At 43.7% G+C, this 26368-nt stretch overlaps 1 protein-coding gene across 2 annotated transcripts in view; it reads right to left on the bottom strand.

Annotated features, from left to right (window-relative positions):
• Nucleotides 1–305: 305 nt before the first annotated feature.
• MSRA (methionine sulfoxide reductase A) overlaps nucleotides 306–26368 on the bottom strand; it is a 701247-nt gene continuing 675184 nt past the window's right edge. Inside the window, exon 6 of one of the 2 annotated variants that reach the window (XM_030198711.1) lies at nucleotides 306–487. In XM_030198711.1, the coding sequence (XP_030054571.1) occupies nucleotides 326–487 (162 nt within the window). In that variant the 3' untranslated portion in view covers nucleotides 306–325. The remainder of the gene's footprint in view (nucleotides 488–26368) is intronic. The other variant, XM_030198712.1, reaches the window with a different exon arrangement.

Genomic DNA, 26368 nt, shown 5'->3' with positions numbered 1-26368 from the left:
GGCAGTTTTAGCATGAGGTAGTCGTTAGACTGGGCCTAAGGGTAAAACTCACACTAACTGCTTAGCACGCTTTTATAAAAGAGCCCCTAAGACAGCCCTTAATGTTCTATTGGTTAAATATCTGAAAGCTATCAAACCGTAACTAGATCTGCAGATACAAAAGGAAAACAATTTTATTGCTACAAGTCTTTAGGTGTTGACAATAATAATAATCTTAACCTTGCTAAAATAATTCATTAGTAAAGAGAAACATAGCTGCTATATAGATGGTCTTTCATATTATAAAAATACCACTACTTTATTCAATAAAAAAAATACCATTACTTTATTTAATACCAATGGGACAAGAAACCCCTGTGCCACCAAGCCCACAATAGCCAGTTGGAATCTTGCTTAGGTACTGCTGATGGTAATCTTCAGCATAGTAAAACCCTGTAGTCTCCTGGATTTCTGTTGTGATTTTCCCATAGCCTTTCTCAGTTAATACCTGCAAAGAAATTGTAATTCAAAAGTGAATTAATTGTCCTTGGGCATTTCAATAAGAAAAAATAAAAACATGGTAACATTTAACAGAAGACAACAGAATTACAGATTAACATCAGCCACATGATTTACTATATAAATTTTCACTGCCCTTGGAGGCTAGAGGTATGTAATTTTATTTAGGAAGTTTATATTAAGAAAACCAAAACCAACCAAAGCAAAGCAAACATTGTACAAATGACTGAAACAAAAGTTCCTGGAGAGGGTCCTGTTTGCTAGGAAACAGCTTCTCTTCAGAAGGGAGGCAAAAACAGGCTGGGGTGGGGGTCGGGGGTGGGTTTGAAGGGTGATGTTCTATTTGCCTTTTTTCTTTGATATTTAGAGCAGATCATCATAACCTATAATTAAATAGATGGAGTTCATTAAATTTCAATTATAAATTGCTGGATCAACATTCAAAAGTCATTTATCTGGATAATGGTGATCAATGGAGATTACAGAAAGGAAAAACCAGCTGGTCAGAAACAAAGCACATTTGGAAATGCTTTTATAACTATTGACAGGTTATGGCTTCAATATGATGTTGACTGCTTTTGCTGTTGTATGTTAGTGTTCTACTCTCTCAACAGTGATAGAAATTGAGGATTATGTCTGTTCAATTTTCTTTATTCTTTGTGGGGTTTTTTAAAAACTTATTTTGTTTTTCAGATGCTTTATATTCTTTCTTTGAAAATGTAATAAAGATACAGTATACAGACCTAAAAAATGCACTGCTTATAAAGTATAAACTTTTTACTAAGGTGCGCTAATGGATTTAGTGTGCATTAACAATTAGTGCATGCTAAATGCTAAGAAGCCCATAGGAATGAAATGGGCCTCTAGAGGTCTCCAGAACTCCTCTGTCTGCTAGCTCGGTTGTACAACGGGAGAGCAGTTTCCAGCGGGCAAGCAGGAGAGAGAGAGAGAGAGAGAGAGAGAGGCCTTTCAAACCTGACACTGGTGGGTAACATCATTAACTGTATTATTTAAATGTGTGCCACCTCCTGAGTTCTCCACCCGCTCCACAGCTCCTCTGTCTGCCAGCTCCTTTGTACCACGGGAGAGCAGTTTCCAGCGTGCAGGCAGAAGAGGGAGAAAGTGGCTTTTCAAACCAGACACTGATTTGAGAGGAGAACTCTGAAGAATTGCCAGTCACTCAGACTTTATTCCCATGCTGCCATTCCTGGTGACATCTGTTTAAATTTGAACTGAGCCAGCAGTGATTGGATAACATCACTGGCAGCTGCTTCAATAGTGAGACCCCATTCTTGTGTGAGCCCTCCCTGAGATCCAGCGATCCTTCTGCCATTACAGCTGACATCTGTTTAAATTTGAACTGAGCCGGTGGTGACTGGATAACATCACTGGCAGCCACTTCAATAGCGAGACTGCTGCTGGGGCTTCGCACCTCAGATATTGCGCCGGGGCGTGACAAAGGGGCACACCTCTTCATGTGCATCTTCATGCACATCGTCAGGCAAGGTCTTGGGCAAGTAATTTATACTTAATTTCAACCTTATCTTAAACCTCAGGTATTATTAATCTTCCATAATGTTTCTAATGTCTAATCTAGCTGTTTCTCTATATCCTGTTCGATTTCTTTATGTCATCCCTTGCCTCAATACACCTAGGACTTAACTACTATTATCCTATGCAGATGACATCCTGCTTCTCTTACCAGTGACAGCATCAAACATAGATCCAACTCAGTCTGTAGCGAATGGTATGACTGCTGTCAGCACCTGGGCCCAGACCAATAAACTGAATGTGCAAAAAACCAAGGTCCTGTGGTTCCAAAATCAGGGAGTTGGGTTCCCATCAGCAATATCCTTGACCTATGGTCAAAGATTTACAATCGAATCTGAAACCAGAGTACTAGGGGTCTTGCTTGACTCTTCACTCATTTTCGCTTTCCATATTAACCAGCTATGAAAGAAAACACTATTCAAAGTGTGACTGCTACGTCTAGTCAGATCATTCTTTGACCAAAAATCCTTTCCACTACTAGTCCAAATGTTAGTCCTACCTCGGATTACTGTAATGTTCTATTTCTTGGTATTAAGTGTCAATATCAGAAAAAATTGCAAATCATACAGAACACAGCTGATAGACTAATATACAGATTGAATAGATAATTCATCTAAACAAACTGCACTGGCTTCCCATAGCAGAAAGACTCAGGTTCAAAGCTGCTTGTTTAGTTTTTCAAATCCTACAGGTCTTCACCTCTGAACTTCTGACTAAGACCATTTCACTATGTCTGGTTCAGTCTAACAGACTAAAACAATTGATGCTTGCATTACCATTCCAAAAGACAATTAAAAATCAGAAGATGTTCAGCTCTCTATTCCCTGTGTTTGGAATCAAAATATGGACCTCTCTACATATTCCCATCAGAACAGAAAACAGCTAGCTCAACTTCAGGAAGAGGCTAAAAACCGTTCTCTTCCCAATGACTGCTTCATAACAATCCATCATGACTCTACCTCCTAGTATCATCCATTATCCTTTCCTTAATGTTTTTAGTCTCATGCATTACACCAATGGTCTCTAAGGTTTCTCAAACCTCACACTATTTGCTTTCGTCTCACCTAGAATGGAAACTGCAATAAAACCTGGGGAGGTGATATTAGCGGTATACAAGAATTGAATTGAATAGAGAGAAAACAACATTTTTATTATCTAACCCTCACCATGTCATAAACTTTCAAAACTTCACAACTGATAATGTAATTTATCCATAATAATTGATTCCTATGTTATTCAACACCTAAGCCCTATCCGTTTTCGTATCCTGTTCAAACTTCTACTAACCTATAAATGTACTCACTCTGCTGCTCCCCAGTATCTCTCCACACTCGTCCTTCCCTACACCCCTTCCCGTGCACTCCGCTCCATGGATAAATCCTTCTTATCTGTTCCCTTCTCCACTACTGCCAACTCCAGACTTCGCGCCTTCTGTCTCGCTGCACCCTACGCGTGGAATAAACTTCCTGAGCCCCTACGTCTTGCCCCATCCTTGGCCACCTTTAAATCTAGACTGAAAGCCCACCTCTTTAACATTGCTTTTGACTCGTAACCACTTGTAACCACTCGCCTCCACCTACCCTCCTCTCCTCCTTCCTGTACACATTAATTGATTTGATTTGCTTACTTTATTTTTTATCTATTAGATTGTAAGCTCTTTGAGCAGGGACTGTCTTTCTTCTATGTTTGTGCAGTGCTGCGTAAGCCTTGTAGCGCTATAGAAATGCTAAATAGTAGTAGTAGTAGTATTGTACAGCGCTGCGTAACCCTAGTAGCGCTTTAGAAATTTTAGTTAGTTAGTTAAGCCCAAGAAGTCATCACAAAAACCTTTAAAGCAATGTGGAAACTAAAAAGAATCAGGCATCTCTTCCCTAATGATATGTTTAGAACCTTAGTACAAACATTAGTATTATCACACTTTGATTATTGCAATGCCATTTATGCTGGCTGTAAGGAATCTTCCTTGGAAAAAACTCCAGACAGATCAAAATACAGTAGGCAGATTAGTCTACAAGGCTAGGAAACGTGAAAGTACAGCCCCTTTGCTTATAAATTTACACTGGCTCCCAATTAAAGCCAGAATAACATTCAAGCTATGTATATTTGTTCTCAAACCTTTATATGGCTTAATCCCTGATTAAATGCAACCTTTAATTGATCTCCACCTTCGCAACGCTCTCCCTGGTTCAAGAGATTATCTAACTCTCCACTATCCCAGTTGCAAAAATGTGATCTACAAGTCAATCTACATGTCAGGTTTCCCTTACCTCTGTACCAAATGGTGGAATTCCCTCCCAAGATTCATCATATGGGAACCTAATTATTTGATATTCCGGAAATACCTTAAAGCATAGGAGCCAACTTTTCAAAATGATTGGAGGTGCTGAATTTGTTTTTTACAGGTGGTGCATTCCCCCTTCCCTCCCCCTGTCCCCCTCCCCTGTCCCCCCTTCCCCCTCCCTTGTCCCCCCTCCACCTCCCTCCCTCCCTCCCAGTTCCATGCCCCACTCCCTTCGAGTTCCAGGCCCCCTCCCTTCCCTCTCTCTCTCTCTCTCCTTTCCCTCCCCCTCCCTCTGAGTTCCAGGGTCCCCTCTCCCTCCCTCCCTCCCTCCCTCCCAGTTCCAGGGTCCCCCTCCCTCTCTCCCACCCAGTTCCAGGTTCGTCGTCCCTCCCTTCCTCTCTCCCTCCCTCCTTTCGAGTTCCAGGCCCCCTCCCTCCAAATTGTAAAAGTAATCTATCTTACCTTGTTGGGGTTAGGGCGGCAGCAGCGGTAAAAAGCATGCAGGCTCGGCTCGGCGCTTAGTTCCGTTTTCCCTTCTCTCTCTCTCTCAGCTCTGGTTCCAGCCTCATTTCCTGTTTCCACAAGGGCGGGACGAGCTGAGAGAGAAGGGAAAACAGAACTAAGTGCCGAGCCAAGCCTGCATGCTTTTTACCGCTGCTGCTGCCCTAACCCCGACGAGGTAAAATAGATGACTTTTAAAATTCGGAAGGAGGAGGCCTGGAACTCGAAGGCAGGAGGGAGGGAGGGAGGGAACGAACTTCCAGTGGGTGAAATATTGGGGGTGCCTGAGCACCCACAGCACCCACGGAGTTGGCGCCTATGCCTTAAAGCCTCTCTGTTTAAGCAATTTCTCATGGATGACCATAATTTCTTTAAACAACTAACTGTACAATTATTCTATTTCTCAGTTCCACTCTAATTGTTATTATATATGGATCACTATAAATTGTTACCTTTTTGTGTCTAGCATTCGTTTTAATATTACATATTGTAATACTCAAGCCTCATTTACTTTATTACTACTTAATGTATACTATCCAGCATCACTTTTTGTACTGTTAATTACAATAAGTTATTATCCACATTGAACCTGATCCATTAGGTAATGTGGGATATAAATGAAATAAACAAATGAAATGTCTGAAGTGTTTTGTTATGAAATTACACCTTCCTCCCCAGGAGGGCAATTTTCAGACTGCCATTTCTGCAAATTCTAGGGAATGGAAACATTCTTTTAGTGCATTCCTCACATTTAACGGATGTTTCACATGTAAAAGGCATCTTTATAAAACTACTTCATGTGTAAACATACAGGCAGTACAATTACATGGGTACTTGTATGTTACTTTAGAGCAGGTGTATTCAGGGGAGGAGTTTGGGTACAGTCATGATTTATGTAAGTACTTTATATCAGTTTTCACATGTACCGTACTTTACATGCTAAAATTTATACCTGAAAATGTCCATAACAACAATTTAGCTTCTATTTATGCAAGAGCTGTACTAGTATTTTATAAAGGCAAATTGACAACTCTCTGGTCAATATTCAGTCATCAGCAGTTTTTTAAATGCTGACCACTGCAGGCAGAATTAGGCCCCAGTATTTAGTGTACATCAATATTAAGTACAAATAGTGGAGGAGTGGCCTAGTGGTTAGAGCACTGGTCTTGACATCCAGAGGTGCCTGATTCAAATCCCACTGCTGCTCCTTGTGATCTTGGGCAAGTCACTTAACCCTCCGGTGCCTCAGGTACAAACATAGGGGCCTTTTACTAAGGCACCTAGGCACGCCAAATTGGAGTTACCGCATGGCCCTTGCAGTAGTCAATTTTGGTGCGCATCCGAAAAGTATTTTTTATTTTCTGACGCACGTAGACCATTACTGCGTGAGACCTTACCGCTAGGTCAATGTGGTAAGGTCTCAGACCCAAAATGGACACACGGCAATTTTTATTTTGCCGCATGTCCATTATTGGTAAAAATGTTAAAAAGGCATTTTTTGTAGGTGCGCTGAAAAATAATTCCCAAAACACGCGTCTACAGTACCGCAGGTAATTTTTCAGCGCACCTTGGTAAAAGGACCCCTTAGTTTGTAAGCCCTCTAGGGACAGGGAAATACCCAGTGTACCTGAATGTAACTCACCTTGAGCTGTTACTGAAAAAGGTGTGAGCTACATCCAAAATAAATAAATGCTGGGTTGTGTCCGGGCACCAGCACTGAAAATCGGCATGTGACTGAATGCAGTCAGATTGCCAGCTCTTATGTAGGTCCTGGCTAATATTCAACTGGGACCCACATAAGGTTCAGACTGAATTTCGTTACGGGACCTGCATTAGTGGATTGTGCATGTCCTCCTCCCCCCCCCCACAACAACTCCTGGCACCAGCTGTGATCTCCCTCCCAACCCCCCTGGCACAAGGACCGGCCCTGCCCGTCCCCCCAGTTAGAGAAGGGCCTGGGCCTACCTTACTTCCTGGTGATCTAGGAGAGTGATGGGGCAGGAGTGAACCCTATTCACCTCTGCTCCTGGTGGGTGCATAGTAGAAATGTCCTTTGCAACTTCTAGCAGAAGTCTTGTGGTACCAGTGGTAGTTCTACGAGACTCATATAGAGGTCTGAGGTTGCAGCGGCCATTTCTATTGTGGAGCTGCTAGGGTTGGAGTGAGTGGGGTTTGCTTCTGCCCCATTGAACCAAAACGGATTAAGGTAGGCTCGGAGACTTCCTCTAACTGGGGGGGGGGGGGGGGGGGGGCTACTCCTTGTGCCAGGAGGTTTGGGAGAGATATTTTTTTTATTTATTTATTTATTTTATTGCATTTGTATCCCACATTTTCCCACCTTTTTGCGGGCTCAGTGTGGCTTACAATAAGATATGAATAATAGAAATACATTTGTTACAACTTGGTTATGGAATACATTGTGCAGAGTTGTGCGAGACATTCGGATATTGTTAGGAATATAACAATGGGACATCAACATAGAAACATAGGAAGGAGACAGTGGGACAATGGATTGCGGGATGAGGGATCGGAAGTGGATGTATGTTGCATTGATGAACAGTGAGTATGGACTCTATGTGTTTTGGTTCTTTCCGTAAGTTTGTTCAAACAGGTGAGTCTTCAGTAGTTTTCGGAAAGAAGCTTGTTCGTTAATCACTCTTAGGTTGCGCGGTAGTGTATTCCAAGCCTGCGTGCTCATGTGGGAAAAGGTTGATGCGTGTAGCGTCTTGTATTTCAGGCCCTTGCAAGTGGGGAAGTGGAGGTTGAGGTATGTTCGGGATGACCTTTTAGCGTTTCTGGGTGGTAGGTCTATTAGATCAGACATGTATGCTGGGGCTTCGCCGTAAATGATCTTATGGACTAGTGTGCAAACTTTAAAAGTAACGCGTTCCTTAAGTGGATCAGAGCTGGTACTGAAAGGGGGATCAAGGCTTGCTAGGATGGAAGGGAGGCCAGGACACTGTACCACTGCAGGCCAGTACCTGAATATTATGCGGGTGCCAGCCAATATTCAGTGCCGGCACCTGCATAGCCAACCAGGCAAAATTAGAAATGCATTTTATGTGGTCCTACATGCCCGGTTAGCTATGCAGGTGCCTTATTTCCACTGAAATTCAAGGTGGATTACAGTATAAGAAATATTGCTGGCCCCTGAATAATTCCCAGCTTCACCTCTTGTCACACTGCCCACTTGGGACATGGCCAGTGAATGCCGATATCCAGGGCACGCTCAGCTTAAGTGCTGCTAATTATTGGTTGCTAGGAAGGCACAAGCAATTTAAATAGACAGGAGGATCTTCTGTCTATTTAAATCACTTTAAATATTGAACTGTATGTGTCTTTTTATAAAATATATGACTACCTGGCCTTTACATATAAGGAACCTGTTAGAAGGTTTTGGAAATAAGCCCTTCAATTTTATAAGTCCAGTCCAACTAATATGGGCTTAGCAGGTTTTGGAAATAAGTCCTTCAATTACTCTTCATACCCTTTCAGAAAGGGTCAAGTAATCTCTTGAGGTCCATCTTGTACCACAGTGTAAAAAAAGTGAACATAGCACATAAACCAAGAAATTGAAAAGACAAAGTAATTTATACAGCCCCTGATGACTTTTTGAATGCCTGCCTTCCTGTTGCTCCCACCAGTCAAGTGATTCCCATATGATCAGAAAGGCTTTTGTATATATTCTAACAGAAAAAAAATGCACAAATCTTGCTGGAAACAAATAGTCAGGAGGCATGCCAAAATCTAAACCTACAACAATAATATACACTACACCCAGCAGCTCTGTACTTGCCAATTACTAGTGCTGACATAGCTACTAGTCACATGCTGTTGAGTCAGGAAGGCAGATGCCAATGAAAAAAAAAAAAATATATATATATATATATATATATATATATATATATATATATATATATATATATATATATATATATATATATATATATATATATATATACAGTGGGGGAAATAAGTATTTGATCCCTTGCTGATTTTGTAAGTTTGCCCACTGACAAAGACATGAGCAGCCCATAATTGAAGGGTAGGTTATTGGTAACAGTGAGAGATAGCACATCACAAATTAAATCCGGAAAATCACATTGTGGAAAGTATATGAATTTATTTGCATTCTGCAGAGGGAAATAAGTATTTAATCCCTCTGGCAAACAAGACCTAATACTTGGTGGCAAAACCCTTGTTGGCAAGCACAGCGGTCAGACGTCTTCTGTAGTTGATGATGAGGTTTGCACACATGTCAGGAGGAATTTTGGTCCACTCCTCTTTGCAGATCATCTCTAAATCATTAAGAGTTCTGGGCTGTCACTTGGCAACTCGCAGCTTCAGCTCCCTCCATAAGTTTTCAATGGGATTAAGGTCTGGTGACTGGCTAGGCCACTCCATGACCCTAATGTGCTTCTTCCTGAGCCACTCCTTTGTTGCCTTGGCTGTATGTTTTGGGTCATTGTCGTGCTGGAAGACCCAGCCACGACCCATTTTTAAGGCCCTGGCGGAGGGAAGGAGGTTGTCACTCAGAATTGTACGGTACATGGCCCCATCCATTCTCCCATTGATGCGGTGAAGTAGTCCTGTGCCCTTAGCAGAGAAACACCCCCAAAACATAACATTTCCACCTCCATGCTTGACAGTGGGGACGGTGTTCTTTGGGTCATAGGCAGCATTTCTCTTCCTCCAAACACGGCGAGTTGAGTTCATGCCAAAGAGCTCAATTTTTGTCTCATCTGACCACAGCACCTTCTCCCAATCACTCTCGGCATCATCCAGGTGTTCACTGGCAAACTGCAGACGGGCCGTCACATGTGCCTTCCGGAGCAGGGGGACCTTGCGGGCACTGCAGGATTGCAATCCGTTATGTCGTAATGTGTTACCAATGGTTTTCGTGGTGACAGTGGTCCCAGCTGCCTTGAGATCATTGACAAGTTCCCCCCTTGTAGTTGTAGGCTGATTTCTAACCTTCCTCATGATCAAGGATACCCCACGAGGTGAGATTTTGCGTGGAGCCCCAGATCTTTGTCGATTGACAGTCATTTTGTACTTCTTCCATTTTCTTACTATGGCACCAACAGTTGTCTCCTTCTCGCCCAGCGTCTTACTGATGGTTTTGTAGCCCATTCCAGCCTTGTGCAGGTGTATGATCTTGTCCCTGACATCCTTAGACAGCTCCTTGCTCTTGGCCATTTTGTAGAGGTTAGAGTCTGACTGATTCACTGAGTCTGTGGACAGGTGTCTTTCATACAGGTGACCATTGCCGACAGCTGTCTGTCATGCAGGTAACGAGTTGATTTGGAGCATCTACCTGGTCTGTAGGGGCCAGATCTCTTACTGGTTGGTGGGGGATCAAATACTTATTTCCCTCTGCAGAATGCAAATAAATTCATATACTTTCCACAATGTGATTTTCCGGATTTAATTTGTGATGTGCTATCTCTCACTGTTACCAATAACCTACCCTTCAATTATGGGCTGCTCATGTCTTTGTCAGTGGGCAAACTTACAAAATCAGCAAGGGATCAAATACTTATTTCCCCCACTGTAGCTGATTTTTGCAGCCTGCCTTGTTCCGTCCTCTCTCCACCCATTTATTTATTTGTTACATTTGTATCCCACATTTTCCCACCTATTTGCAGGCTCAATGTGGCTTACATAGTACCATAAAGGCAAACGCCTAGTCCGGTAGAGGAACAAATACAATTAGATGTTAGGGTGGATTAGGGTAGGTAAGATTCAGGCACATTAGGGGTTGAAGATAGGAAGGGTTAGATAATGTCCAATACGATCTTTGGTATAGATGTGTTGCAGAGTTGAGCATTTATGTTGGGTCAGTAGGGTATGCCTTACCGAACAGGTAGGTCTTTAGTGATTTTCTTAATTTTAGATGGTCATAGGTTGTTTTCACAGCTTTTGGCAGTGTGTTCCATAGTTGTGTGCTTATGTAGGAGAAGTTGGACGCATAGGTTGTTTTGTATTTGAGTCCTTTGCAATTTGGGTAGTGGAGATTCAGGTAAGTCCGTGATGAACTGGTTCTATTTCTGGTTGGGAGATCAATCAAGTCAATCATGTAACCTGGTACTTCACCGTGGATGATCTTGTGGACCAGGGTGCAGGTTTTGAAGGTGATACATTCTTTGATCGGAAGCCAGTGCAGTTTTTCACAGAGGGGTACGGCACTTTGGAATCGTGTTTTACCAAATATCAACCTGGCTGTTGTATTTTGGGCTGTCTGGAGTTTCTTTGTGAGTTGTTCTTTATATCCTGCATAGATTCCATTGCAGTAGTTAACGTGGCTTAGTACCATTGATTGAATTAGGTTATGGAATATATCCCTCGGGAAAAAAGGTTTTACACGTTGTAACCAGGTACCTCTAAGTGCAGCCAAGGATAGAACAATCTTCCCCAGCCATGCGCTCCCGGTACAATCAAGAAATAAATGTCCACCAGCAACTTCAATCTTAAGGTCTTTATTCCATGCAGGTTTCTAGTAGACCTGATACACAGTTCCAACAGCAGCATTCACCTTCAATCTTAAGCACATATAAGCCACCTGAAAGTGTGTGGCAAATAGTCCCCTTTAAGCAGTAGGCTATCAGCACATACCAGGATTCAATACAGGCTCTCAGTCAGCTCCAGTCTGGGATCTTTATCCAGTACACAATAAACAGTAGTTCAATTCCAAATAGAAGCAGTTCATTCAGTTCATCATCACAGTTAAATCACAAAGCAGCAGTTTCTACTTTCTACTCTCTTTACCTTCAGGAGGGGTTCCATACTTTAGGGATTTCTCCTACCCCAAGGGATTCCCCTTTACATCGGATTCACTGGTAGATTCAGTACTTTAGGGACCTCTATTACCCAAGGGTTTTCAGCCTGCAAATACTTTTGGGACTTTCTCACACCCAAGGGATTTCACCCTGCATCTGCTTCATTCTACCCTCTTCTCTCCTTCTGCTTCTCTCTACCCTGGGACTCCTTCCCACCTGCCTAATCAATCCCTGGCTTCTGCTCTCACAACCAATCATCCTCCTTCCATTAGCTTCCCCCATACCCATACCAGCTGAGTTAAGCATTAGACTAATGATGAGTTCCTGCACAAAGGGTTTCTTATCTCTCTTTCCCCCTAGTGGCAGCCAATCTACACGTCCTGCCAGCTTACACCCATGTCTTCCCCTACTGCAGTTAGGAGTCCAGCCCGGGTTCTTCATCTCACCCCCTGGCTCCTTGCCTGCAGTGTCTTCTGGGACTTGTATTTCAGACTGAAATTGCCTTAACCCAACTATCCTGGATGTGACTCTATCACAACGTTTAAGTTTCCACATTGAATGAAACATTTTCTTTACAGTGGAGTTTACTTGGGTCTCAAGTGTAAGATTGCGGTCAATTGTAACGCCTAGTATTTTGAGACTATTTGAAATGGGGAGGGTATGATCTGAGGTGATTATGGTTGTGGGTATGTAATTATTGTGCTGGGATGAGAGGATAAGGCAGTGTGTTTTATCAGTGTTCATTAACTATACGGATAGTATCAGGCCAGTTAGATTGTATTTGTCCAAAAAACTATCAGCTAACAATCTATAGATAATGAATTATATGTTCACTGTCTGCTGGTGAATGTATACTACGAGCGATTTGTCACCTATTTCACTTTAATCAGTTTCATGAAACTCGTCCTCTCTTTCTTTACTTCCTGACTTAACTACTGAATATCATCTATGCAGGCCTATCGCACACATTAAAAAAATTACAAACCATTTAGAACACTGCCAACTGTCTGCTCTATCATGCCTGTCATTATGATCATACCACACCTCTGCTAAAACAACACTACTGGTTACCAGTCCAACAAAGCAGTCTCCATAAAGTAGCAACATTGACATTCAAAGCCTTCCAAATAGGTTCTTCTGATTATCTTTCATGTCTCACGATTCCTTACTCACCAGCTAGAATTCCTCTTTCTGTAAATGATCATCATCTAGTTTTTCTCGAGTCCTAAGTTTACACATCTTGAATCGACTAGACATCGTGCATTTTTCTTCCTTTCGCCTCATGTTTGGAACAATTTTCTCCTCTCTCTCTCTCCATAATAATCTCTCCTTTAAGAACTTTAAATCTGAGCTTAAGAATGGCTTTTCAAACAGGCTTTTGGAGTAACAGACAGAGACCACCAGCCTTCCCCCCCTCACACCCCCAGAATATCAAGGGTTTTTTTTTTAAATCTCCCCCTTTCCTCTGTCCCCTCCTTTCTTTAGTCCTCTCACCTTCCTTCTCTTTGTGTGAATGTATTGCTCTTCTGTCAAAAAATGGAGTTCCTTTCCTTTTCTGAATTTTTGTAGTATGTACACTGCTCTCCTCTCCCTGGTCAGTTAGAGAAGTATAGTAAGTAACAATAAACTACTTCACTAAAACTTCAGAAGGGGATCATGTAGCACCAAGAGAGATAACCCACATAAGCTTTAAGAGACATTCCTCCCATGTCTAGCTATATCAACAAAATCACTGCAACATACACAACTGTGTATAAAATAATATATGGTGCTGAAAAAAACAACAACTTGAATGTTAACAGGAGAACCAATGGGACACTACATGGACATGGATGAGCTGAAAAAAGTGGCCGAGGCAGTAGTACCAGTTTTGCAGTCCATCCACTTCACACCTCTTTAAGATTGGTGGCCTGTCATGTAATCATGGTGAAAGAGGAAATAGAGGTCCATTTTGAAAGCAGGTAGCAGCCCAGCTGTCAGAATTAGGTGAACAGATCTGGAGATGCATCTTAAATGCCCCGCCCCCCGCCCACTTCTTCAAAACTATCTATGCAATCCAACTAATATCAAAAACATATCAAATTCTTACCATATACACTGTATTGATGTTATCTAAATGGCTGCGTAAACAAGCATAAACTACCTCCAGAGGACCACCTCCCTAGACAAGTCTCCCAACCTGAACCCCCCCAAATTTGAAGGGCACCTGTCTAGTTCCTCCCTATCCAGAAGCTCATGAGCCCCAAGCCCTTTGGAAGGCCTCCCCAGGCCTACCTTTCAATATCCTTACACCCTAATGAGGTTAGGCAGGATCAATCTCCAGTCACTTCTGCCCTAGCTGGCGCCAGGTTCAAAATGGTACCAGCAACCCATAGTGGTATTCAATGCATCTCTTCCACATTAATACATATTCTAAATATGGATGGTCCTTTAGAAAATGTTCTTCAAAGACAGCAACATACAGATTTGCAATATCGGGTGCTATTGAGCACCCCATTGCTGCCTCCTAAATTGCTTATAAAAAGTATCTTCAAAACTAAAATAACTCTCTGTCAACACCATACTTGCTAGTTCTACTATAACTTCTGTAGGGATCCTAAGATATTCTTTTCTAGAATATAATGTGTCTAAATAATCTCAATTGCTTTTACTTGTGGAATATTACTATTGTCGCGTGCTCGCGGACCTTGGCATGCTGTCAGGCTTCTTCCCCGGGAGCACTGGGTTCGTGAGCCCATGGGCCACTACCGTGGAGCGGCAGTGGCAGGCAAGATCACCTCCAAGGTAGAGATGAGACAAAACTGGACCAGAACCCCGGACTGGAGTTCTACACCGGAATACACGGAACTGGAACGCACCGGACGGGTGCGCACTGGAGTGGAGCCCACTGGACTGGAACACACTGGAGGGCCCCACAGGACTGGAACATACAGGAGTGAAACCCGCTGGACTGGAACACACTGGACCGGAACACACTGGACCTAGGCTTCACCTACGCTTGACCACCTTTCCCCGAGGGTTAAGCCCTAAGGTTCTGGCAGCCGGTAGGACTTACAGGAAAACCCGGAACTGGAACTTGCAAGCAGGAACAACAGGAATGAAGATCCAGGAGTGCCCCCTAGCACCTAGGCGCAGGCAAGGCCGACAGGCAGGGACTGTCCGGGTTCTGGCAGTCGGCAGGTTTAAACACAATGACTAGTAAACTGTACCTAGGCTAATAGAAACGCTATACCCAGGCAAACCAATCATACACAAGAAACATACACAGAGCACACTCAGGAGACTTGAAAGCTATACACCAGCTAACAACAAAGCTGTGCCCAAGCTAACAAGTCATGCACTGGAAACAAACACAGAGCACTAGCAAAGCTATACACAGGCTAACAAGCCACACGGTGCCTAAGCTGGCTAGTCTAAACAAACACAGAGCACTAGCAAAGCTATACACAGGCTAACAAGCCACACGGTGCCTAAGCTGGCTAGTCTAAACAAACACAGAGCACTAGCAAAGCTATACACAGGCTAACAAGCCACACGGTGCCTAAGCTGGCTAGTCTAAACAAACACAGAGCACTAGCAAAGCTATACACAGGCTAACAAGCCACACGGTGCCTAAGCTATCTAGTCAAACATAGAAACTCACACAGAGCAAACACTGAAACAGTGTACAGAGCACTCTATACACCAGGGCCCTAAATGAAATGCAAAGGCCAGGGCTGTAGTCTCTAAGTGATTAATAAAGCCCTTCCACACCACAGACACAGCTGCAGCAATCACCTTGCATCCAAACAGAGGCTTGACACACAGAGCAGTCAGCCCAGCGGGAGCCATCTTGGATACTGGCATAGAGGAGTCGGCGGCAGCCATCTTGGAAAAGGCATAGCCCACACAGGTGAGGTTCAGTAGGGCAATCAGCACACAGAGCCAGAGAGAAACTAAGACAGAGACAGAGACAAGCAGAAGCCAGCACAGCCACTGACTCCCAGAAACAGGGTAAGTCTGAGGGTGGTCACGGCCACAGACGTAACAACTATACAATGATTGTATGGCCATAGCAACTAACAAAATGTCATGAACTTCTATCTGAAAATCTTTTAAGAGTTGAATAACAAGTGAGGAATCTCAGACATATGAGGGGATTATAGGAACAAAAGGTCTTAAAAAGAAATCTGTGAAAATGGAGAATAGTTCTAATACAGTGCCAACTGTCAATACCATTGGTCTACCTGGAGGTTTTGTCAATGTGGATTTTAGGCAGAATATAGATTACAAGTATTATCAGATCTTTGTAAAATTCTTGTCCTTTCAAGGTAAGAAAAAGGGAATCAACTACAATTAGAGAGGCTATTTTTTGTTTTAACATTGGCAGTGGTGTTCTTTGGTTGGCTGCCACCCCGGGCAGACCGCCACTGCACATCCCCCCCCCCCCCCCCCCGGGTGCAGCATCACCCCCCCCCCCACTGGGGTGGCCCTACAGCACGCACCTCCTGGGGTGCCCCTACAGCACGCACCCAGGGCAGACTTCCCCCTCCACCCCACCCTTGGTACGCTGCTGAATATTGGTGTAGGTTCCTTAACCGGAACATAATATTCGCAGTCTCTTAATTCCCTTTGAACTTCTGAATTTCTGATACATAGTCATGCCTATTCATGACCACTACCAGTGGCGTTCCTAGGGGGGCTGACACCTGGGGCAGATCGCCAATGCGCCCCACCCCCAGCTGCAGCGCCCCCCCCCCGGTGCAGCGCGGCCTCCCCGGCGAAAGAACACCCCCCCACACTGCCAAAAGAACCCCCCTGGGTGCATGTCGCTGGGGGGGGTGCCGCGCGCCGGTCAGCTTCCTTCGTTTCCATGCTCCCTTTGCCCTGGAACAGGTTACTTCCTGTTCCGGGGCAGAGGGAGCATGGAAACGAAGGAAGCTGACCGGCGCGCGGCACCCCCCCAGCAGCATGCACCCGGGGCGGACCGCCCCCCCTTGGTACGCCACTGACCACTACTGCTCCACCTCTGTCAGCAGATTTAATGACTTAGCGACCCTTTTACTAAGCTGCATTAGGTGCTAACATGCGCCTAATACAGCTTAAAATGACTTCCTGTGGGACATGCATAGGCGTCCTGCGGTAAGTGCCAATTTAATGTGTGCTAATCCATGCTCTAAAAATGTTTCTATTCTTGGGAGGAAGGGCATTCCTGTGCTAATCAGTTAGCGCATCAACATTAGTGTGGCAGAAAGTGCTCATGTGGTAATGTTTTTAAATTGCCACATGCTAATGGCAACATTAGCACATGACCATTATTACAAAAAATAGAAAATTGGTCATTTTTTGCTGCTTTTTATAAAATGGCCCCTACATTTTTTTGTTCTTCAGAGATGACAAAGTTTTATTTTCTTCTTTAGACAAATTATAAAAACTTCTACTTTTTCTTTTTTCTAAAGTTTCTATGTAACACTTTTTCATGTTTGAACAAAATGATTAGTCATGCCTGGAGGCATCCACTTCAAAACCTTTTTAACGTAATTCATATCTGTATATTTTGAATTGCAGATGGAAAAATTGTATTGTCATTTTAACTTCTAGGTGAATTAAAAAGAAATTCAGCCCTCATAAGCATAGCATTGTATATTGGTGTTGGTGCAAAAGACAGGCCTTTTTCTAATAGTTTTATCTCGTGTTCAGCCAATATCATGTCTGATAATTTAACAATGTTTGATAATCAGGGCACATTTCCTATATAAAATTTCTCCCACTCCCTTGCCCTCATCTTCCTTATGGTACAAATTGCCTTCTTTTGTCCTTATGTACTCCTCCTCCTTTCCAAACCCTGTCTATAAGAAATTCTTTTGTACTCTGTTATTATATGGGGAGGATGATGTAGAGGGGAGCTGAAGGATCATAGAATTCATCAGAATCACTTCTGATTCATTTTCTTCCTCGTTCCATCTTCTGCATCTGTTCTAACTTCATCTTCATTACTCTCTCCCTAAAAGTGACCCTCCTCTTTTGGTTCTTTAGAGATGGTACTACATTTCGCCTCATCCAATTTTGGACTTAAGAACTGTTTCAGTAAAAACAGATTATTTGAAGGGTTGAGCCTAAGTATTTGTCTGGGACCTAGAAGATTGGGAACAGCAATTAACAGTTACTGGTCAATATTCTGCTGGCAGAAGTCAGTGTTTTTTTTTTTTTAACAATGAACATTGCCAGCTAAATTAGATCTGCATATTCAATGCTAGGCCATATCTGGGCACCAGCATTGAACATCTGGCTCTCACTGGACATGCAGTAGCCACAGGGAATTATGCAGGTCTTGGCTGAAATTCAGATAGGAGCTGTATAAGACACTTAAGAGTATGCCAACTGAATATCAGCTGCGGATCCCCATAAGGTTATTCTTAATTCTCTCTCCCCCCCCCAACCATTCCAATCCCTCTTCCTGCTCCCCAACACCAGAAGGCCCCTTACATGCCCAAACCCCCTGCCCTGCAAAAGGCTCCTCCACCATCCCCAAGTCCTAACAGATTCTTACCCCTCCCCTAGGATATTGTGCCAGGCCTGATGGTCCAGTGGTCGTCAGGGCAGGAGCGAACCCTACTGGCTCCATATTAAAAATGGCCACAGTAAACTCTAGCTGTAGTCTTACGATACTACTGCAAGGGGTCGGCATCTAGTAGTACCAGAAGACTACCACCAGAGGTCATGATGACCATTTTTAATCTGTAGCCACTAGGAGTAGGAATAAGTAGGGATTGCTTCTGTCCTGATGATCACTACACCAGTAGGTTTGGAACATTAGGCCCAGAACAGTTTGTTGGGTCTGGGGGTGGGAAGGGGCCTTTTGCAGGTAAGGGGTAAGGGAAGGGGTGTTGGGCACGTAGAGGGGCTTTTTGATGTTGTTTGGGGAGGCTAGAGGGGGTATCAGAATCAGTGGGGGTGGGATCAGCTGTAGTGCGGTACCTGGAAGTTATACAAGCGCTAGCCAACATTCAGTGCTGCCATCCACATAGCTAAGTGGGCAAAAATAGGACCGCTTTATGTGTGGTCCTATCTGCCTACTTAGCTATGCAGGCACTGACACTGAATATTACTAGTACCTATATACCTTTCAGCTCCAGTACACCCAGAGAGGCGGTGATCTGCAGCCAAGTAGATTAGAAACCAGCAACAAGCAAACCACTTACACTAAAAATGTCTTTTATTGCAAAAAATGCCCCATGTGGCCACAATTCGCCTTAAAGGCTGTGTCAGGGGTTCATGACACACTGTTAGACAAAACAAACATTAAAATACTTTCAACAAACAAATCACATTTAAAACATATTAAAACTCATTTCAAATCAACATGCAAATGAAATAAAATTATATAAAAATAAAATGTATTTCTCCAGGTTTCGTATCAATATGAGAAAGTCAGAGACTCTTAATGTTTCCTTGTCAAAGGAGCAGGTGGTAGCTCTCACAAGTACATAAGTACACAAGTATTGCCATACTGGGACAGACCAAAGGTCCATCAAGCCCAGCATCCTGTTTCCAACAGTGGCCAATCCAGGTCACAAATACCTGGCAAGATCCCAAAAAAGTACAAAACATTTTATACTGCTTATCCCAGAAATAGTGGATTTTCCCCAAGTCCAATTTAATAATGGTCTATGGTCTTTTCCTTTAGGAAGCCATCCAAACCTTTTTTAAACTCTGCTAAGCTAAGCCACATTTGCTGGCAACAAATTCCAGAGTTTAATTACACATTTTCTCCGATTCGTTTTAAATTTACTACGTTGTAGCTTCATCGCATGCCCCCTAGACCTAGTATTTTTGGAAAGCATAAACAGACGCTTCACGTCTACCCGTTCAACTCCACTCATTATTTTATAGACCTCTATCATATCCCCCCTCAGCCGCCTTTTCTCCAAGCTGAAGAGCCCTAGCCACTTTAGCCTTTCCTCATAGGGAAGTCGTCCCATCCCCTTTATCATTTTTGTTGCCCTTCTCTGCACCTTTTCTAATTCCACTATATCTTTTTTTAGATGCGGCGACCAGAATTGAACACAATATTCAAGGTGCAGTCGCACCATGGAGCAATATAAAGGCATTATAATGTCCTCATTTTTGTTTTCCATTCCTTTCCTAATAATACCTAACATTCTATTTGCTTTCCTAGCCACAGTAGCACACTGAGCAGAAGGTTTCAATGTATCATCAACGACGACACCTAGATGCATTTTTTAGTCGGGTTCCTCTTTCCCACATACATCACTTTGCACTTGCTCACATTAAATGTCATCTGCCATTTATACGCCCAGTCTCCCAGTCTTGTAAGGTCCTCTTGTAATTTCTCACAATCTTCCTGCAATTTAACCACTTTGAATAACTCTGAGTCATCAGCAAATTTAATTACCTCACTAGTTACTCCCATCTCTAGGTCATTTATAAACATGCTAAAAGGCAGCAGTCCCAGTACAGACCCCTGGGGAACCTTACTAACTACCCTTCTCCATTGAAAATACTGACCATTTAACCCTACTCTCTGTTTTCTATCTTTTAACCAGTTTTTAATCCACAATAGAACACTACCTCCTATCCCAAGACTCTCCAATTTCCTCTGGAGTATTTCATGAGGTACTTTGTCAAACGCCTTCTGAAAATACAGATACACAGTACCAACTGGCTCACCTTTATCCACATGTTTATTCACCCCTTCAAAGAAATGTAATAGATTGGTGAGGCAAGATTTCCCTTCACTAAATCCATATTTACTTTGTCTAATTAATTCATACTTTTGAATATGCTCTGTAATTTTTGTTCTTTATAATAGTCTCTACCATTTCGACCGGCACCACCATCAGACTCACTGGTCTATAATTTCCCGGATCTTCTCTGGAACCTTTTAAAATATCGGCGTTACATTGGCCACCCTCCAATCTTCCGGTACCACGCTCGATTTTAAGGATAAATTACAGATTCTTTTTCAGTGGGTACAGTCATCATTGTGATATTTGGGGGTTCATCTGGGGGGGGGGGGGCGGGGTACATGCTTGTATGATTTAAACTATGTTCCCTTGGTTTGGAGTATTGCTTGGGTTTGGAGATACAGGGTAAGCAGTGCTTTTCTTGGGTGGGCCATATTGAAACAGTAAAGATGAGGGTGCGCACTCGCTTGCTGTATATATTTTTGACTTTGCCTATCCCTGTTCCTGCGGGGGAGTTATGTAGGATCCAGCAGCTGATCTCTCAGTTTATCTAGGCGGGCCGTTGTCCACGTGTGGCATGCCAGATTATGTAGCTGGCATGGAGGGAGGGAGGGAGGGAGGGAGGCTTTGCGGTGCCTAATGTGAAGAGATACTATCAGGTAGCTCAATTGAGGGCTTTATTGGCTTGGAAGGCTCGTGAGGTCAAGCAGTGGGTGGCCTGCAACAGGAGGAAGAGTCTGATGTACCGCTGCTGCATTTCCCATGGCTTCCTGGAAGGTGGAGAGGAGACTATGTGGAGGGGTGGTGGACCTTACCAAAATTTTACTTTGAGGGTGTGACAGCAGGTGTGTGTTAAGCAGTTGGGATCCCGGAGATACTGGTACATGCTCTTGCGTTTCAATGCAAAATTTTGTCCTGGGTATGATCAGGCATTGTTCCGACAGTGGGAGGTGAGTGGGTTAGTGTGTGTGGGGCAACTTTATGATTTTGGGCAGGGAATGGTGTACGAGTTTGGGGACCGACTACATCAGTATCATTTGACCCCTAGCAAGAGGAACAGCACTAGAGGAAAGGCTGATAGTTACAAGATGCAGAACCAATGGAAGAAGACAGTGACTAGTGATTTTCAACCAGGAGTAAAGGATCCAGGAGTGACATAGTAAGGTGCATCTTTGGACAAACATATCACATCAGCAGCTCCGCGGTTCCCTGCTATGTCATCTCATTGATGTCCTCCAGGTATTAACTAGCAGCTCCCAGCTGTCCCTGTCCATGCCTACCAAGAGCCAGCTGCACAACTATGAAAGCCATGTAGGAAGTGTTGATCTCAACTGAAAACATAGCTGATGCACAGCCTGCCCCAGACCAGCCTGCCTCAGACCAGCCAGCTCCAGACAAGCCTGTAGCTCAGAGGTCCTTGAAGGAGGTGGTCCATGCACCCTGGCTCCTGGGAGGTGCTCTTCACCCCACGACAGGGCCATACACAACAGAGGGATGTTGAGGAGGAGGATCCCTGGAGGGACACACCCTCACTGGAGGAAAAAGAAAGGCAGACCAACAGCCCCCCCAAGCAGCAACGCAGCACTTGACTGCATCGCATCCCCCCCCCAGAAATGGCTGCCCTGCTTGTCACCGAGCCCATCCTCATAGCCAACCTAGGCCAGCTCTTGCTGCAGGTTACAGGCCTGCACAGAGACTTGCAGAAGGAGCTGGGAGCCCTGAGAAACATACAGGGGCAAATCCTGAATGAGCTGAGGATGCTCCATGAGGAGTGGTGGCAATGTGAATGAAGGCAGTGGACTAATTTTTGTTCACATTAACATTGTTTGCATTTTTATTTATTTCACAGATACAATGTTCACAGTTATTTACATGCAAAGATCTCTGCTTCTACTCTCTAAAATATGTGCACATTCCCTGATCTGCAAAGCTGACAACTGCTGTGGTTTAAACACTCCTAGGCAAGCCCTGGAAAAGGGAAACTGTAGAATGAGGGGAGGGGGAAGAGGTGTCCAAAGCACCCTCAGTGGACACATTCAGAAAAGTTCATCCTTAATGTCAAGTGCCCTACTAGAGGGCTGCCCAATCAAAAGGGATCCAGTGTGCTCTGTATCACAAGAAGGCCCAGTGGGACTCAAACCTGCCACCCCAAGGATGCTACACCACACTCCAAACCATTATGCCACACCTCCAGTAGCCAGGGGCGTAGCTATGGGGGGCCTGGGCCCCCCACATTTCATCCAGGCCCCTGGATTGGCTGGCGGGGGTCCCCAACCCCTGCAAGCTGAAGCCTTCTTCAACGCCGGTCTCCGGCATAGCCGCGTTTGCTGCCCTGCTCTTCTTTCTTCTTGTTCCTCCTGTGGCATGCTCCTTTACATGAAACTGAGAAGGCGCGTCAGCGTGCACAGGACAGGAGGAGCAAGAAGAAAGAAGAGCATGGCAGTGAACGTGACTGCACCGGAGACTGGCGCTCAAGAAGGCTTCAGCTGGCGGGGGTTGGGGACCTCCACCAGCAAAGGTATTTGTTTTGCGGGGGGAGCGACAAGGTGGTGAGGGGAAGCGGCAAGGAGGTGAGGCGGTGGAGGGGGTGCACGCTGCAAGGGGGTGCAGGGAGCAGCTGTGCGGCTGTCCAATCCACCGGTTCCCTGTTCCCTCTGACGTTACTTCCTATTCTGAGACAGGGAACCGGAGGAGCTGACAGCTGCACGAATGCTCCCTGAATCCCTAGGTAATAGCAATGCGCTTGGAGGGTAGGTGACGTGATTCACGGGGAGCGGGGGTGTGATGTGCTGGAGGAAGTGCAGTGGCAACCTAGGAACACCACTGCACCTTTCCATTCTTCAACTCAGGAAAATCACAAATGGGTCCCAAGACAAGTTTGGTATTGAGCTAATCACTTTTAAAGCAGGTCTAATTCACAACTTTTTTCTTTCCTGCTAAAGGAAATTGTTTTGCTATCCATTATCGCAAATAAATGTACATCACGTAACACCGTCCATCTCACGCCCATGACACATCCCTCAAACGCCCACTCTCAAAATGCTTTTCTTTTGGCAAATATCGGATTTATATGTTTAAGAACATAAGAATATCAATGGTCCATCTAGCCCAGTATCCTGTTTCCAGCAGTTGCCAATCCAGGTTACAAGTACCTGGAAGAAACCCAATTAGTAGCACCATTCCATGCTACCAATCCCAGAGCAAGCGGTGGCTTTCCCCATGTCCATCTACTACTTCTCCCCCCACCTTAGCTACAGGTAACCCAAAAGTTTCTAGACACTACAAACACACAGTCAAGCACAGTAACAATCAGTGAGACATCTTTTAATTTATGCCAACCGCTTTTTCCCCAGTATGGTGAATTTAAACAGAGACCCAGAAATATCCCATAAAATATGGCAAACAAAAGAAAATGGGAATGTTCTTATGCATAACGTAAAGAGAATCTATATTACATTAAGATGTAAATTACAATGTTAATTCACAGAATAGTTTCCAATGGGCACCTAAATTGTGTAAAATTAATTAACTATTCCTTCAATTAATATATGGTGCTTGTTGATGAAACAACTTCTATAACACAGTAAACAAGCAAAATGTCCACTTTAAGTCTTTTCTTTTTTCCTTTTTTCTTTTCAGAGGAAAAGACTTCAGTTGCTCGGCTTATTGGCAAAAAAAAGTCATAAATATACACTAACTTAATTACAGTAAAAAAAAAGATACTATAAATCAATTTGGAGGTTTTTGGCTGATGACGAAGCTTGCCCGGCATTGAGAAAGTGTATTTATTACCCAAAAAGCCGAGTAACTGAAGTCTTTTCCTCTGAAAAGAAAAAGAAAAAAGGAAAAAAGAAAAAAACTTAAAGTGGACATTTTGCTTGTTCATTAAGTTATAGAAGTAAAATTAATTAAGCAATACAATAAATTATGAGATAGAACTTTGCAGGTAATGATTCTGATGTGTCAGGCATTATTGACTCAGTCAGGCTAATTCAATGAATTTTCCTTTCAGCATAAACTGCCTCCTTTCTCCCACTAAGTGGTAGCTACACTAACTCTATCCTTGCAGTCCATGGTTTCCTTCTTCACACCACATTGTACAGTCCCCTCAACAATTCATTTAGGATCATTATTCCAGCACCTGAAATAATGAACAGATAAACAACCAGCAGAGAAAAGGGTAGGGAAAAAGAATAGTGTAACTAGGTCTTTAAAAACCCTCCAGTGTTCCATCTGGAGTTTTATCCAAATGGGCTGAGGCTTCTTGACAGTGGATCTACTAGGCAACATTCTTTCTATCACATACTCCAATAATTCTAATTTTGTCCCCAAGATGTACTGACAGTGCATTCTGATACTCCTCCCTGTGTACTATCAGTCTAGTTCTACTCTTAAAGTGACTTGAATTAGTGGATGATGCTCTGGAAATACCTCATATATAACGCCATATTGAGTTGGTCCAGGGCTTGCTTTTTTATCCACTCATTTCTATGCTTCTCTACGTAGAACATAATGTCCACAGTTACATATGGGTATTGCAGCCAGTGGCGTATTTAATACAAGGTGCATGTGTTGTGTATGCACCCCCTGTCAGACCCCCACCCCTACTCCCACCCAAGCCCTGAAATCATCTCCGCTCCAGTCTTCGCCCGGGCAACGGCACTCATTGGCTGCCTGTATAGCCTGCACCGGGATTTTCTCTCTGAAAAGCTCTGTCCCTTCTGATGCAACTTCCTGTTTTGTGAAGGGTGGGATGGTTCAGAGAGACAGTCCTGGTGCAAGCCACGGACAGTCTATGAGTGTTGCTGCCACTGCCTGGGTAAAGACTGGAGAGTAGGTGATTTTAAACTATTGGGGGAGGGGGAGAGGGTGCAGGAGACCAGGGACATGGAAGTGGCACCTCCTGTTAAAAATTCCTCGCTATGCCACCTGTATCCAGTACCAGAGGAACCCCACCCATAAGGGAGAAGTGTGCCTTGAAGAAAGAAAGAAAGAAAGAAAGAAAGAAAGAAAGAAAGAAAGAAAGAAAGAAAGAAAGAAAGAAAGATCAGCACTAAGAGAGAGCTGTTACCCAGGTGCATCCTGCTGCACAGTTGAGAAGTCCAGCACTAAAGTAGAAGGGACCTATCTCCCAGGTGTATCTCTTACCTTCCAGTCAATGAATATGCTTTAATGACTTTTTACAAGCTGTTTTAATAATTTCACTCTTGTCGAGAAAAAGCAATCCTCAATTTATATCTCTATCTGGAAGTACACCCTCTGTAAATTAAGAAAGAGGATGGTATGTACATAGTGTCCAGAACACTGAAGGTGCCTTCATAAGGGCGAAAATATGCAAGATGGTATCAGGAAGAAAGGATACTGAGGAATGAACTCTGAGAATCAAAGAGTATGAGTAAACAAAAGGGCAAGGTCTGTGCCTACCCCTCCAGAAATATGTCTGTCATTACCCTAGCTCTGGTTCAGTCATCCATTAAGAATTTCACTGACTCAACGCTGAAAACTGCTGTGATAAATCCTCGGAAGTTGGGGTACGATGAAGGATCTTCTGCCATGAAAGTTTGTGATGTGTCACTAAGCCTCAAGGTGTGTGAGGACCCCCCATAGCAGACTTGCTGAAGGCTCCCAATGTGGAAATCGCTGCGGCAGCATTCAGTGATGAGAGTTTACCGCAGAAAGCAGTGCTTGAGTCAAACTTGCTGGAATGTCGGCAGCTATTCATTTCATTTCATATATTACACTTTCTATACCGCCTTTGCTAACTTTCTATACCTCCTTTGCTAACTAGTCGACCAAGACGGTTTACAGTCTAAACCATATCCATTGCTGACAAAAGAGGTGACTTGGGAAAGTTATCAATTGCTTCCAATTTTTGAAGTACTCATACAAATATATTTCACGTTACAATACTTAGGGAAAACTAAGACAAATAAAATCCACAGCTATGGTATTTCCAGTTTCATGATGAGAAATCTTTATCTTCTCAGCTGAGTAGCCTTAGTTACTTCAGGAAACATATTTGGGGGGGGGGGGGGGGGGGGGGGGTTAGACCTCAGAAGAGATACCTTTGA

This window comes from Microcaecilia unicolor, chromosome 3, assembly GCF_901765095.1.
Source record: "Microcaecilia unicolor chromosome 3, aMicUni1.1, whole genome shotgun sequence".
NCBI classification, from domain to species: domain Eukaryota; kingdom Metazoa; phylum Chordata; class Amphibia; order Gymnophiona; family Siphonopidae; genus Microcaecilia; species Microcaecilia unicolor.
Note: the sequence above shows the minus strand (reverse complement) of the source record. Positions and strands in the feature narration are given on the sequence as shown.